The sequence below is a fragment of the Aquarana catesbeiana genome, linkage group LG01 (genome assembly GCF_042186555.1).
Source record: "Aquarana catesbeiana isolate 2022-GZ linkage group LG01, ASM4218655v1, whole genome shotgun sequence".
In the NCBI taxonomy this organism is placed as follows: domain Eukaryota; kingdom Metazoa; phylum Chordata; class Amphibia; order Anura; family Ranidae; genus Aquarana; species Aquarana catesbeiana.
The window spans coordinates 256,405,360-256,421,479 of NC_133324.1; the positions used below are offsets into that span (position 1 = coordinate 256,405,360).

Consider the following 16,120-nt stretch of genomic DNA (forward strand, 5'->3'; position numbering starts at 1 on the left):
CTTTTTGGCCACAACCATAAATGCTACATTTGGAGAGGAGTCAACAAGGCCTATGATGAAAGGTATGGAGGTGGATCGCTGATGTTTTGGGGATGTGTGAGCTACAAAGGCACAGGAAATTTGGTCAAAATTGTTGGCAAGATGAATGCAGTATGTTATCAAAAAATACTGGAGGAATATTTGCATTTATCAGCCAGGAAGATGTGCATTGGACGTACTTGGACATTCCAACATGACAATTATCCAAAACACAAGGCCAAGTTGACCTGTCATTGGCTACGGCAGAATAAAGTGAAGGTTCCGGAGTGGCCATCTCAGTTTCCTGACCTCATCATGATTGAGCCACTCTGGGGAGATCTCAAACGTGCAGTTCATGCAAGACAGACCAAGAATTTACAGGATCTGGAGGCTTTTTGCCAAGAGGAATGGGCAGCTTTACAATATGAGAAGATAAAGAGCCTCATCCACAAATACCACAAAAGACTTCAAGCTGTCATTCATGTTAAAGGGGGCAATACACGGTATTAAGAACTGAGGTACGTAAACTTTTGATCAGGGTTATTTGAGTCGTTTCTGTTGCCGTTATGGTTTAAAAAGAGTAAACACAGTTGATTGATAATAAATGGCTTCATCCAAACACTAACCATGAGTAAAAAAAAATGTTTGTGTTATCTTTCATATTCTTTGAAAAATGGCCAATAAATCATAAATTCTTGGCCATTTGTAAACTTATGAGCACAACAGTTGATTGATAATAAATGTCAGCCAAACACTAACCATGAGTGAAAGAAAAGTTTTTGCGTTATCATTCATATTCTCTGAAAAATGGCCAAGAAATCATAAATTTTGCCAGGGTATGTAAACCTATAAGCACAACGGTTTATATGGACCCAACTATATATGCTGCATGTATTGCTATACAGATTGGCATATCCTCAGCAAAAGCTTTGAAAGCTATACCCCACTGCACTGTACGATTGCGTGCTTGGCTGAAATTAAAGGAATCCATCTTGTGGCACTCTCCAGACATGAGTGTACTGTGTTGGTTAGCCACAGAGCCCTTTCTGGATCTAGAGCATTGGAACAGCCATCTGGGGTGACCATGTCTATAAAGACTCACTTTCTGAGTAGGCAGAGCACCTCACAAAGACTTTTGGACATCATTATTACCCTTCTTTTTTTTTTAGTTTACTGCAGAAAGAGTTAACAGTGAGGGACTAACCGCTTTGTTATTAGGTAGAGTGTTGCACACATATACTCTGCTCTCTAGTTTCTTGTATTCAGCGCAAGGTAGCATCTTTCCGCTACTGCTTCTAGTTGCAAGAGGCACGTGGTTTTTCCACAATTGGACTTTGCTGTCCACCTACAGGGACCTGTCACCTCTGACCGTCTAAACCTCTCCTGTTACCAGCAGCCAGTTTGTGAGTATGAAAGACTTATCCTTGTACGCTGAGCTACATTGTCCCTGCTTGACAGCGTGACATGCAGTGGCGGCCCGTCCATTAGGGGCTCACGGATGCCACCACCCCATCCAAGCGTCCTTCCCCCTAATTTTCATGCAGGCCGATGGATGCATGGATTCCAATGTTTTTTTTTTTTTGAAGCACCTGATTAGAGCCAGAGGCTCTAATAGGCTTCAAAAAAGGGTGGGCCCGGGGTGCAGGGCACTGCGTTCCGAGCCCACCCAGTTGTGTGACAATAGCAAATGAATATTCACGATTCTCACACTGATCCCCCTCCCGGCCAATCAGGGACCCGTCACCCGAATGGCTGAAAGGACAGGCGATCCTATTGGACGCCTAAGAGGAGGGAGGAGATGCATGGCGGAAGCCGCTGTGATGCAGAGGAGGAGGAGACAACCGTTCGCCTTAGGAGCGCTGCCCGCCTGGAACTTAGATGGGGTAAGTGCAGGGCTGACCCGACGGGGGGGGGGGGGATGTGTGTGACCCTACAGAACGGAGGGGGGAGTTGGTTGTTTAACACCCCCCCCCAAAAAAAAACAAAACACTGCAATTGATGATATGTCAGATCCCAGACACACGGTGGGCAACTCTGCTGTATCGGGTCCCTCCAGTTCATGATCCACTAACAGTTCTGGTGCTGCCTGCAGTGCAGTCTTCTGAAGTGTCAGCCATGGTCCCCCTCTCTAGTTCTATCCTGAGAGAAAATGACTGCTGTTATGCTGGATTTCTTGGACCAAGCTGCATCCTTGAATGCTGAACCTGATCTCAGAGGCTGTAAGTGTAATGCTAAGTCTTCTTCTGCAGGATCATGATCTGATCTGCTTGCAGCCTTTAAGCCTTCTGCCAGAGGCTTTGTTTGATGAGGAGGCTCAGAAATACTTATTGTATGCAGTTTTCCCTGAAAAGTCTCAGGTTGTTGTCATTGCTTTCAGGCTTAGAGAGACCATTTCAGCTCTTTTGAGCGCTTTCAGCCTGTTTGAGGTCCTAAGACTACTAAAACCTTTTCGGTGCAACTAAAAGTCCCAGATGTCCTTTTAAAAGACTTCTGATAAACTGTCCACACCTTCAAAACATTTCTCAGCCTTATACCTATTTAAGGAATCTTTTATTAGGCCCCATTCACGTGTGCAAAAACATTTCTCAGCCTTATACCTATTTAAGGAATCTTTTATTAGGGTCCATTCACATGTGCAAATAGGGCCATGTGCAATCATATGCGGGAGTTCACAGCGATTACTTGCGGAAGGAATTAAAAGTAATGAGAAGCCAACAGCTCTTGGAGCTAATCATAGTGGCTCACATGTGATTGCTCATGCAGCGATCGGCTCTAGATTTTGTCAGTCTGCACCCAGGGCCAATCACGCGCAGGTAATACCTGTGAGAAATGTAAGTGGAGAACCAGGAAAGAGTCACAGAGGCCCATGGAATAGAGTTTTTTGAGGAGGAGGGGGTGGTCAACTACATTAAAGATATCAGAGAGGTCTAACGGTAAAAGTACTGAGTAGTTATTAATGGTTTTAGTTAGTGAGTTTTAGGAGAGCAGTGTCTGTGGAGTATTGCAGATGCAATTCAGACCGAAGATGGTTATTGAGGAGGTGGTAGCTCAGCTGGTTGTAAACAGGAACAAACAGATGGTCTTAGGTTGTGAAGATTTGTGGGATCTAAAGATGTTTTTTTTAAGTATGGGATCACCAATAGTTGTTTAATGGGAACAGGAAGCAGGGCCACATGGTTAGGTGGGCATTAAAAAAAAAAAAAAAAGAGTTAAGCAATCTCATCTATGGTAACAGGGTTAAAGGAGGGAAGTATTGAATGTGCAGGTGGACATGGAATGTTAGGTGGGAGAGATATCTTTACAATTGATATCTCATCATGAAATGTATTAATCTTATTTTGTAAATGCTTGTCAATTTCCTGGGCAAAGAGTGCGTTATTGGGTTGAGGAAGTGGAGGACAAAGTAGAGTTAATGGGTAGTAAAGAGCTGCAGGGAACTACAAATTGTCACTTTCTGGATATCTGCTTTAACTCTTGAAAGCCTGCAGCATTGTGCAACAACCACTTGCATTTATAAAAGGTTCTAGGACAATTGCAGCGCACTCCTATTCACTTGAAAGGGTCACATTTGCTGGCAGTACTGTCTACCGAACGAACATGACCTGCAGCAGTGTGTACTAGCATGGCTCATAGCCATATTTAACTGAAAGGAAGGGGGGCGGGGGGTGTTGGGGTTGACAGTAAACGTGCAAGTCAACCACCTACTTTTAACACTGCCCATGTAAGCAAGGCCTTGATAAATTAGCCTGAATATGCAAGATTGTTGGAGATCATTGCTATTACACCTCTTTTTCCAAATCAGTGCTTCCACAGTTGTGATCTCTGTAGCCCACTTTAAAATGACTTGCATCACAGCACGATCATTTGTAAAAGTTTAAAGGAAAAAGGTGATAAGCAGCACAGAAAAAGGTAAGATCGTAAAAGCAATAACTTTAGCATATTAGCAAAAACCATTATCTACTAGAAGACAGTGTAAAAAATATTTTTTTGCAGTTGACTGAGGGGACACAGTAAGTGCCAGAGGACTAAATGTAGCATCAGGCTGCAGGTTGGGCACCAGGGATTTAAACAAATTCTTCCATAAAAATATGACTGCGTTAAATGCTATTATGTATTTTTTTACGTTTATTTTTTCCTTATGATTTAGTGAAAGATCAGGTCCCATTTTAGGAGCCATTCATTCAGGGATAATGCCTTAGGGTTCACATCCGTTTTTTTTTTTTCCCTGTACACGCTGCTAGTAAGATTGCGAAATTTCAGCATCCGCTACCTCTGTGTTACAAGAGCATAAAATATTAAAAGTGCATGCTGTACTCGCTGCCCCTAAGCAGCAGTAACATGCTTCGCTGCACAAATATTTGCCTAATCTGAATAACAGTTCTCTTGATAATATTCTGCTGTTAATTAAATTGCAATCATAGCAACTCACTGTAAGCTTTACTAATTCTAGATGCTTCCGCTCCATGCACATTATATTAAAATCACATTAAATCATTTAGTACCAATCTAATGCAAATCCTTTATCCTAGAGTGGCATAAAAGGGAACCAACTGTTCACTTGGCTATTATTGGACCAATGGTAAGTACAGCTTTACATTTTTCTAGATAATTTACTAATCTGGGATTTAAGTGCATATATTTTAATATCATTTTATTGTTTTGACTGCTAATACATTTTTTGTATTGATTCTGCAGTGGTTTTTATATGTTTGGCTGTTTATCTTACCTTTTTTGCTGGGAACAATTAGTAGGTCTGGGTCAGGGACAGGCTTATACTCAAACACAGCCCCAGTAATTACGCTGGTACTGAGCTCCTCAAAACTCTTGTCGTATGAAACATGTTTCCTGTAACCAGCATAATTTAGATTTACAGGTGTTCTATATATATTGTATATGACTTCTACTGCCACCTTGTTTTATCTCATGACTTCTGGAGGACCTGGTATGTGAGCAGTGTCACAACATCATAAAAAATAAAAAGCCTTTTGTGATGCTGGATTGGTGTTAATGAAATTCAAATTTACATAAACACAATAAAATCCAACATGGCATATGCATCATGTGGACAAGTCATGAGGCAATAGGGATGCAGTAAGAGTAGTTCTAGCAAGTTATGGAATCACAGCTGCAGCAATAAGTTTAGTTTTGAGAAAAAGTTGTAGCCTTCTAGTTTGTTTGTAGTGTATGAGTGTAATTTCATAGACAAAATGCCTCCTTAGACAATTGTGAATCAAAAAACATTTAACTAAAGTAATTTATTCTGCATTAAATGCTGAGCCATATATATCTGTTGGCACAGCTGAAGGGGATAGTTGAGATCATCCAGGACAATTATCTTCGTAGGCACCTTCTACCTAAAAATGTTGGCCCAGTCAGTTTACAAGAATGACTTGGCAGGAGAGTCCACTGAACCTTTGGTTGCAGGTCATATAGTGAGGTCTTATTCTAGAAAAGCTTTTTTGTAACTCAAAAAAAAAGATTATTTGAGCAGTTTGCTCGAAACTTGCAGGAAATGTTTTCTATTCCCTTTCTCATTATTAAAGCCTGGTGAGAGCTAAATTTTTTTTTCTAGTTTTGGATAGAGTTGAGATTGCCAAAACAGAGACAGCTGTTTACTGACAGTGTTCATTGATAGCACTCCTATGTGTAAAAGTCACCAGCTTGCTAATCCAGGAGAGCTGTCAAATTGTTTAGGCACCTGCCCCCTGCCCACATCATTCTGCTGTCCATTTACATCCTTGGTCACCTCCTCCTCAGACTGCTCCTGTTCCAGCAGCAGAAAGATGCAGGTATGGTGTGAGGTAAGCATACCCCACAAAGTCTCGATCTGACAGCGCTCCTGTATTAATGTGATTGTAAAGACTGAATGTTTTTTACCTTCATACATTCTATGCATGAAGGTAAAAGCCTTCTAAGTGCAGCTCCCCCTCTATATTCACCTGAGCAGATCTCCATCCAGCAATGTTCAAGAGAGCTGAGGCTCTCTCGCTTTTCGTTGGTTTAAAGACTGCAATGAAAGCCTAGCTAGCCCCAGTTTGCTATGGCGGGGGAGGTGCCAGGAGTACTTGTGGGGGACCCAAGAAGAGGAGGATCGGGGCTGCTTTGTGCAATACCAATAAACAAACCTTTAGAATCACTTTATCAAGTTGATCATGTCTTGGTTATCCCTCCTCAACTGAAACTCCTTAAGTCTTCCCCCAGTGAGACCGCTCCGGCAATGGCCATCTACATTGTCAAACTGTAGGCCATCTACCCTGCCGACGGACCACTCCCCTCCAACTAAAGCTGTATACACACTATAAGAAAATTGTAAGAAAAATTTAGTACGTGGAACGATCGATCGGTAATGTGATTGTTAGTATTGTGCTTTCGACAGGTGATTCTGATTGTTTGGACGAAAAAAAAAAAACCCCAAGGTGCAAGCTCTAAAATTTTTATTGTACGTGAACGTCCAATTTTTGCTCAGTGTGTGCAGTAAAACATACAAGTTAATACCATTGTGTTAAAGAAGTCAAATAAATTTCATACCGCACTCTAAGTACTCAAATATACCACCACCAAAATATTCTATCAACATTAGTGATGAGAATCCTTGCGAACTGGGTGAGATAATGTCTTCCACCACCACCAGGCAAACAATCTACTCACCAGAAGAAATTGACATGCATTACAGATAGTCAGACCAAGCGCAGATACCAATAGGAGTGTGCCTTTTGAAGGGAGACTGGTCCACGGCCCAATATGCTCCTTGATCATGTATTCAGAGATAACAAGAAAAAGGGGCTCCTCATTGTGTAGTATAAAAAAATCCCTTTATTCCATACGGGGCATAGTAAAAATGATATGCCCAATTCAAAAAGCATGCAGGTATGCCGTTTGGGTTCCACCTGTGTTCCAACTAGCGTATCACGTGCTCTACGGACCGACACGTTTCGTCAGTAACGTCTGATGTCATCAGGAGAAGATTTGGTGGTGCATGGTCATTTAATTTGAATTTAATTATCTTTGGAAATTATATGGACGTTTATCATTAGTGCTTCAGCACATATGTTTTATGAATTCACCTATGATTTTTCAGCACTGTTATTTGTTTATGTATGCATATTTGAGTACTTAGAGCACGGTATAAAATGTATTTGATTTCTTTAACACATCATTAGACCCTCGGTCTCATTACCAGCTGCTCCCTAAAGTTATTTAACACAATTTACATTTATTCACGTTAATCGTTTTACAAGGTGAGCGACTTATAGGTATTTCCTAAGTTAAGGTAATATAATTGTGTGTTATATCATGATACACACTGTTCGTCCGATTTTTCTCATAGTGTCTCACCCACTTAACACAGCTACAGTCTCCGGGGATCACTGTTATTAATGGCTTTGTTTATCTTTTGACCCATTCTTGATGTGTGAATGTGTTTTAAGGTAAATAAAAAGCCATTCATGTTAACATAAGAAAGTGAAGTGAGGATAATTGTGTCTTTTTACTGTATTCAGAGATCAGTATTATGAAAAATCTAAGCAGAAATTCATTCATAAATTTAAAAGAAAGAAATTATGAATACAGAAATATAAAATAACTTATTTGTCAAAGTCAGTCAGCCAATCAGGAGAGAGAGGGGGCGGGGCTGGGCCACAGCTCTATGTCTGACTGGATACAGGAAACTGTGACTCTGCTTGGTTGCCCCATAGCAAGCTGCTTGCTGTGGGGGCACTTGACAGGAGGGAGGAGCCAGGAGTACAGATGAGGGACTTGAGAAGAGGAGGATCTGGGCTGCTTTGTGCAAGACCAACTGCACAGAGCAGGTAAGTATTAGGCCTCATTCACACGGGCACCGTCAGTTTTGCCACGTTAAAAATGTTTCAGTTCTTATCCGTTGCTTCATCCGTCTTCTGTTCCGGTAATCTCCGGTTTCATCTGTCTTCCGTTCTGTTAATATCCATTGTCATCCATTAATGTACACGTTTACATCCGTTTTTTCATCTATTTTGCTATCCATTTTGCTATCCGTTTTGATCCGTTTACAGCTGTTTCTGTGCCTTTAGAGAGATTACCCAGAAAGCATTGCTCCTCCCATTGCAGTTTTTCAGTGAGGTTTATAAGCTCCTCATGGGAGACATCTCTTGCCATGTTTCTCCTTGGGGATGTACTACCTATGTCCAACTACTGCCTGGGTCATAGGTTGAGTTCACAGATAAACAAAAATCAAACGGATCTTAACTGGTCGGACGTTGACGGACATTGTCTGTTAACGTCAGTTGATATCCATTTTCATGGATCTGGACATAGCCTTGTACGTTAAAAAAAACGGATAAAATTGGAAGCGGAGGGTAACAGATGGTCATCCGTTTGCCCATAGGGATGCATTGTTGTCCGGTGACAGATGGAAGAAAAACGGATAGACGGTCCGTCCGTGTGAAAGGGGCCTAACATGTTTGTTATTTTTATTGAAAAAGAATTGACTTTACAATCACTTTAAAAAAAAAAAGACATTATGGTCAGCATGCAGTATATACTGTACCATGTGATTGCGGCGTGATAGTACGGCAGTTGTATCGCTAAATATGACACATCCAAGCGTGGACCACGTTTCAGAGGGGCGGCCTGGCGCACTTGTAAACAAGCCCTTAATCGTAGAGATCTATGATTAAGTGAAATATTTTTTAGACGATGACTCCAGGGTGGGGATTGGCAACATGTATTGTTCATTTGAATAAAGTTTGATGGAAGGAAATAACATCATTATTGTGCGGCCTCTCTGTTTCCTGTACACGGAGAGAGGACAAGCTTCCAGGGTCAGCGCCCAGAGCACCTGCAGCTGAGGCGATTTATGGAGATTGGGGTGGAATATATCCTCCAGAACTGTACTAGCAAATCCAATAAAGTTTGAGAAGCAGTTATACTCAAGTTTTATTGCGTTCTTCTTACTTCTAGAACACGCAGTAGGAGTAACATTTCCTTATGAGGTGGTTTGATACATTATGTATAACTTCATTTACCCACATGTTTTTTATTATAAGATAAAGGATATCCATTGTTCTATATGCAATTTATACTGCTCTGCTGCACAAAAACATTTGTATGTCAAGCAGAGTGGAAGACAAATGTGCAAACCACACTGACACAACTTTTGATTTGAATAATATGCTTTTCTTCACAAGTAACCATTGTAGATATATTGTACGTTAAATATTGAATATCACAAAAATAAAAATGCAGAGTGCAATTTTCATTTTATCTATGGGAGCATATTGTTGAAATCAAATATTATGCTGGTCATTGTAGTGGAATAAACAAAATTCATGCAGAACTTGTATATGTATATGCTGGCTTTCGAGTACAAAAAACATGACCTTTATCATGACACAGTTGTCTTCTGATATGAGGCCATGCTATGACAGCAATAGTGTTTACTAAAAAATAGCATGCTGGTAGTTGTCTGGCTTTTTCTTGTCCTTTTCCTACTTTTTTATTAAGTAAAACCTTTTTTATTATAAAACAGTTTTGTTGAGAAAGAAAATCTCCTGTCAAGGTATGTTACAGTGCCTTGAAAAAGTATTCGTACCCCTTGATATTGTCTATATTTGTCATGTTACAATCAAAAACGTAAATGTTTTATTGGGATTTTTTGTGATAGACCAACACAAAGTGACACATAATTGTGAACTGGTAGGAAAATGATAAATGGTTTTACAAATTTTTTACAAATAAATATCTGAAAAGCGAGTCGTGCATTTGTATTGAGCCCCGCCCCCCCCCCCCCCTCCCCGCCCCTCCGGGTCAATGCTTTGTAGAACCAACTTTCACTGCAATTACAGCTGCAAGTCTTTTTGTTTTGGGGATGTCTCTACCAGTTTTGCACATCTAGAGAGTGAAATTTTTGCCATTCTTCTTTGCAAAATAGTGAAAGCTCTGTCAGATTGAATGTAGAGTGTCTGTGAACAGCAATTTTCAAGTCTTGTCACAGATTCTCAATTGGATTTAGGCCTGGACTTTGACTGGGTCATTCTAACACATGAATATGCTTTGATCGAAACCATTCCATTGTAGCTCTGGCTGTATGTTTAGGGTCATTGCCTTGCTGGAAGGTGAACCTTTGCCTCAGTGTTTTGCGGACTCTAACAGGTTTTCTTCTAAGATTTCCCTGTATTTGGCTCCATCCATCTTCCCGTCAACTCTGACCAGCTTCCCTGTATCTGCTGAAGAAAAGCATCCCCACAACATGATGCTGCCACCACCTTGTTTCACGGTGGGGATGGTGTGTTCAGGGTGATGTGCAATGTCTGACCAGAGCACCTTCTTCCACATGTTTGCTGCGTCCCCCACATGGCTTCTTGCAAACTACAAATGGGGCTTCTTAAGACTTTCTTTCAACAATGACTTTCTTCTTGCCACTCTTCCATAAAGGCCAGATTTGTGGAGTGTACAACTAATGCCCTGTACACACGGTCGGATTTTACGATGGAAAAAGTGCGATCGGATTGTGTTGTCGGAAATCCCGATCGTGTATGGGCTCCATCGGACTTTTTCTGTCGGAATTTCCGACACACAAAGTTTGAGAGCAGGATATAACATTTTCCGACAACAAAATCCGATCGGTTAAATTCCAATTGTGTGTACACAAATCCGACGCACAAAGTGCGACGTATGCTCAGAATAAATTAAGAGACGAAAGCTATTGGCTACTGCCCCGTTTATAGTGTGGGCGGCACAGTGGTGTAGTGGGTAGCACTCTCGCCTAGCAGTAAGAAGGGTCGCTGGTTCGAATCCCAACCACGACACTACCTGCCTGGAGTTTGCATGTTCTCCCTGTGTCTGCGTGGGTTTCCTCCGGGTACTCCGGTTTCCTCCCACACTCCAAAGACATGCTGATAGGTTAATTGGATCCTGTCTAAATTGGCCCTAGTATGTATGAATGTGAGTTAGGGACCTTAGATTGTAAGCTCCTTCAGGGTGTAGGGACTGATGTGAATGTATAATGTATATGTAAAGCGCTGCGTAAATTGACGGCGCTATATAAGTACCTGAAATAAATAAATAAAAAATAGTCCCGATGTACATGTTTTACGTCACCGCGTTCAGAACGATTGTATTTACCGACAACTTTGTGCGACCGTGTGTATGCAAGACAAGTTTCAGCCAACATCTGTCGAAAAAAATCCATGAATTTTGTTGTTGGAATGTCCGATCAATGTCCGATCGTGTGTACAGGGCATAATAGTTGTCCTGTGGACAGATTCTCCCATCTGAGCTATGGTTCTCTGCGGCTCCTCCAGAGTTACCATGGGCCTCTTGGCTGCTTCTCTGATTAATGCTCTCTTTGCCCGGCCTGTCAGTTTAGGTGGACAGCCATGTCTTGGTAGATTTGCAGTTGTGCTATACTCTTTCTATTTTTGGATGATGAATTGAACAGTGCTCGTGAGATGTTCAAAGCTTGGGATGTTGTCTTTATAACCTAACCCTGCTTTAAATTTCAACACAACTTTATCCCTGACCTTTATGGTGTGTTCCTTGGCCTTCATGATGTTGTTTGTTCACTAAGGTTCTCTAACAAATCTCTGAGGGCTTCACAAAACAGCTGTATTTATACTGAGATTAAATTACACACAGGTGGACTCTATTGACTAATTAGGTGACTTCTGAAGGCATTTAGATCCACTAGGTTTTAGTTAGGGGTATCAGAGTAAAGGGGCTGAATACAAATGCACGCCACACTTTTCACATATTTATAAAATCCCAATTACATTTACATTTTTGGTTGTAACATGACAAAATGTGGAAAATGTCAATTGGTATGAATACTTTTTCAAGGCACTGTATATACACTGCAAGGGTTTTATCAATTTTGCAGTGTCTGACCTGCTCCAGTTTGCACTCTCCGGGGTTAAAGGGTATGTAAACTCCAAGAATAAACCGCTCCTCTTTAAACTGTTACATAAACAATTGAAACTGTTTTGATAAATCTGTTCAATAAGTGCAAAAAAAGGCTTCTGCTGATCCTGGCAGAAGCCTTGTAAGCTGATGAATGTGCCCTTTGTTGCTGTCTTAGTTACATTATTATCTCTGATAACTATAGAAACCTCCCTTTTATGTTATGGAGAAGAGGAGAGCTGTAGATGTTCTGTGAGGATGAAAAGCCCAATGTTTTTGGAATGTAAGAACCCCCTTTCTCAGGATATGGCATACTTGTATATATTTAACTACTGTATAATTGTATGTATATGCCTGAAACAACTTTATCACACAATACTATAGCGCCTCCTGGAGGGATTCCCCCATCAACACTGATTGTGTTGATAAGGGAAATGAGCGATTTCCTGCAACCGTGGAAAGAAAATTGCATCATCTATGGCTTGCCTTAAGCAGCCCATACATGGGTTGCAGGAAAGAAATTCGCTCAATTCCCCCATCAATACTGTGTTGATAGGAGAATCCGGCAGGCTGATTGTACCTCAAGTTGATCGATCCATCAACTTGGTACATTCCTGCTGAACTGGCCGAGATTCAAACCATCTATGGCCAGCCTTATTGTCTGTCCCACCCCTGGCACTGTCCTCCCATACTCTTCACAGTCAACATTGGTGACTTTAAGTATTGATTATACAACTCCATTCTCCCCTAGGCTGTGTGCTAGAGCTTCCTCCCTTGTCACCTCCCAGAAGTGACTCATATAGATACCAGAGGAATGAAGCAGCAGACAGAAATGATACTTAGTGCTCAGGTTTGAGAATAGTACACTATAGAGAGTTATGCTTTGTCAGAGGATTCAACCACTTTAGGATTATCGGCCATCTTGGTTAGATTTCCCACTTTTATTTTTGTAGGTCGACCCACTGTTTACAAATGAAGTCAAAGCCAAGCTCAGCAAGTAAGTATGTTATGCCTGGCACACACAATGAGATTATTTGACAAATGATTTTCCGTTTTTATTTTTTCTTACATGCTAATCTCATATCAAAAAAAAAAAAAAGGTTACTAAAGTTACGTAAATTCTCTTGTGACAGAATAAAAACTCAGAAGTGATGCAATGTGTTGTATTTTCGGACAACAACTGTACTGGTTAAGCTAAAATTGTACGATTTGGCATCGTACGAGAAAAAAGTTTGTGCTTGTCGCATAGGATAATTGTGCATGAACTGTTGTGACCGGCTCTCGAAAGCTGTGTACTAACGATCAGATTATTGTCCGATCAATTCGAACACAGTATTTTTCGTACAATTTTCTGATCATGTGTATGGGCCTTTAAACTTTCCTTCTTTATTTAATTAGTCATGTACAGTGGGGGCAGAAAGTATTCAGACCCCCTTAAATTTTTCACTCTTTGTTATATTGCAGCCATTTGCTAAAATCATTTAAGTTCATTTTTTTCCTCATTAATGTACACACAGCACCCCATATTGACAGAAAAACACAGAATTGTTGACATTTTTGCAGATTTATTAAAAAAGAAAAACTGAAATATCACATGGTCCTAAGTATTCAGACCCTTTGCTCAGTATTTAGTAGAAGCACCCTTTTGATCTAATACAGCCATGAGTCTTTTTGGGAAAGATGCAACAAGTTTTTCACCCCTGGATTTGGGCATCCTCTGCCATTCCTCCTTGCAGATCCTCTCCAGTTCTGTCAGGTTTGATGGTAAACGTTGGTGGCCAGCCATTTCTAGGTCTCTCCAGAGATGCTCAATTGGGTTTAAGTCAGGGCTCTGGCTGGGCCATTCAAGAACAGTCATGGAGTTCTTGTGAAGCCACTCATTATTCATTATTTTAGCTGTGTGCTTAGAGTCATTGTCTTGTTGGAAGGTAAACCTTCGGCCCGGTCTGAGGTCCTGAGCACTCTGGAGAAGTTTTTCGTCCAGGATATCCCTGTACTTGGCCGCATTCATCTTTCCCTCGATTGCAATCAGTCGTCCTGTCCCTGCAGCTGAAAAACACCACCACAGCATGATGCTGCCACCACCATGCTTCACTGTTGGGACTGTATTGGACAGGTGATGAGCAGTGCCTGGTTTTCTCCACACATACCGCTTTGAATTAAGGCCAAAAAGTTCTATCTTGGTCTCATCAGACCAGAGAATCTTATTTCTCACCATCTTGGAGTCCTTCAGGTGTTTTTTTAGCAAACTCCATGCGGGCATTCATGTGTCTTGCACTGAGGTGAGGCTTCCATCGGGCCACTCTGCCATAAAGCCCCCACTGGTGGAGGGCTGCAGTGATGTTTGACTTTCTACAACTTTCTCCCATCTCCTGACTGCATCTCTAGAGCTCAGCCACAGTGTTCTTTGGGCTCTTCTTTACCTCTCTCACCAAGGCTCTTCTCCCCCGATAGCTCAGTTTGGCCGGACGGCCAGCTCTAGGAAGGGTTCTGGTTGTCCCAAACGTCTTCCATTTAAGGATTATGGAGGCCACTGTGCTCTTAGGAACCCTAAGTGCAGCAGAAATTTCTTTTCATACATCAGGGGACACAGAGCCATAGTAATTACTATGTGGGTTATAGGCCACCTTTAGGTGAAGGACACTGGCACGCCCTAAATTAACAAGTGCACTCCCTATATAACCCCTCCCACTACTGGGAGTATTCAGTTTTTTTGCCTGTGTCTAAGGTGTTGGTCACGAGTAAAGATGTGCTGTGCTGAGCTCCACTGGAACAATCCTTGCTGGGGCTAGCCATGCTGACCGGATCCATTCAGAGTGTCTTTCAGGCCAGGTTGAATGGTACACGGGCCACATATCAGAAGAAACGAGGTTTTTGCTTGCGAATGCTTCTCTTTCTAGAGAGCTGGACCCTGGAATCCAGTACTTTTGGTAGTAAGGCCAATAAAGTTTTACTGGCAGGGTGCTGTTGCAGGTCCAGGATTGTGGGATACCTCGAGGTTCCCCTGTTCCTGAAGGTTTTACGGAGCCCACTGTGAAGGGTGAAGATTGGGTCTGATGGTTTACCACAGAAAACCCTGCGGCGGGAAAAGGTAAGTGGAGATTTTTAAATTTTTATGAAAAGTCTCCTTTAAGTGTATAATGTTGTCATGTCTATGTGTCACCACTGGGGGCTGTATTGAGCACTCACCGCCTCATGCTGGAAACAGCCACTGTGTCAGGAGCGAACACTTCTTCCTTCTCCTCCGGCAAAGCAGCAAGATCCTGTGGTAAGAAGGGGTAACTTGTCCTCCTGTCGGTAGCCCCTGCGCTGGAATTCCCCCCTCGGGGGGATTAAAGGCCCAGATTCAATTTTAAAAAAAAAAACGCTGCGGCCGCCTGGCGGTTGTTTTACCCCCCCGCTGGACCGGCTCAGGATTCCAGTGGAACCTATAGCCTGCCGCTCTTGCGGGAAAACCCGTCCTTTTGAAAAGGAGGGTGGAGCCATAAAACAGCACGGGGGGGGCGGGGCTAACAGCATCAGCGTTCTCCGACGCCAGAAACACATGGAGGAAGTTTTTAAAAGCACACTGGGTGCTGCTGCAGGCTGTGGAGGGACACAAGAGCAAAGAGGTGGCATTACTTCAGGTTAATGACACAGGCATTTCCTTTGACACATTATTATTATTGCTTCAGGCTGGGCATTAATAGCAGCATTTTTTATTGCTGGACTATAGCCTAGCAGTGTATGCATTCTTTTGGTAGTGCCTCTGTTGAACATTAGGCTTTGAGTGGTAGTGGTTTGATTATTTTACAAACAACCTAAATCCATGTCCAAAAGAATGTCATCCTCCTCTGAGAGTGATGCGGTCACTCAGAATGAGCCATCAGGGGAGACTGGTGTTGCAGCAGCGCTGAACACTTCAGTCCCTGTATATATATCACACAGGAGGTTTTTTCTTCTACCATTTCTAGTGGAAAAGAAGATTGATGCTATGATCACTTTCCATAGTGGGTTCAATCCTAGCAGATCCCCATCCAGTGCTCAGGACCCTCATTTTGAGGTACAAGAGGCAGGGGATCAGGAAGGTCTTTCAAAGAGACCTGGAAGATACTAATATATCCTCTTCTGAGGATCCTAGTATGGAGGGAGTAATCTCACATTTCTGGTACACTCCCTCACTAGATTGGTTCGTTTAACCCTTTTGCTGCCTGTAGTGCAGTCTAGTGATGAGCCCACCCCCGGTTGG

General features: G+C 42.0%; 1 protein-coding gene across 5 annotated transcripts in view; it reads left to right on the forward strand.

Moving 5' to 3' along the window:
• The window catches only part of GLT1D1 (glycosyltransferase 1 domain containing 1), a 168,027-nt gene that overhangs the window by 95,437 nt on the left and 56,470 nt on the right, over positions 1-16,120 (forward strand). For 4 of the 5 annotated variants that reach the window (XR_012243962.1, XM_073628023.1, XM_073628031.1 and 1 more), the window contains exons 8-9: positions 4,548-4,597; positions 12,846-12,889. Coding sequence is in view for 4 of the 5 variants with exons in the window: in XM_073628023.1 (XP_073484124.1) it covers positions 4,548-4,597; positions 12,846-12,889 (94 nt within the window). In the remaining variant the exon portion in view is untranslated. The remainder of the gene's footprint in view (positions 1-4,547; positions 4,598-12,845; positions 12,890-16,120) is intronic. The other variant, XM_073628015.1, reaches the window with a different exon arrangement.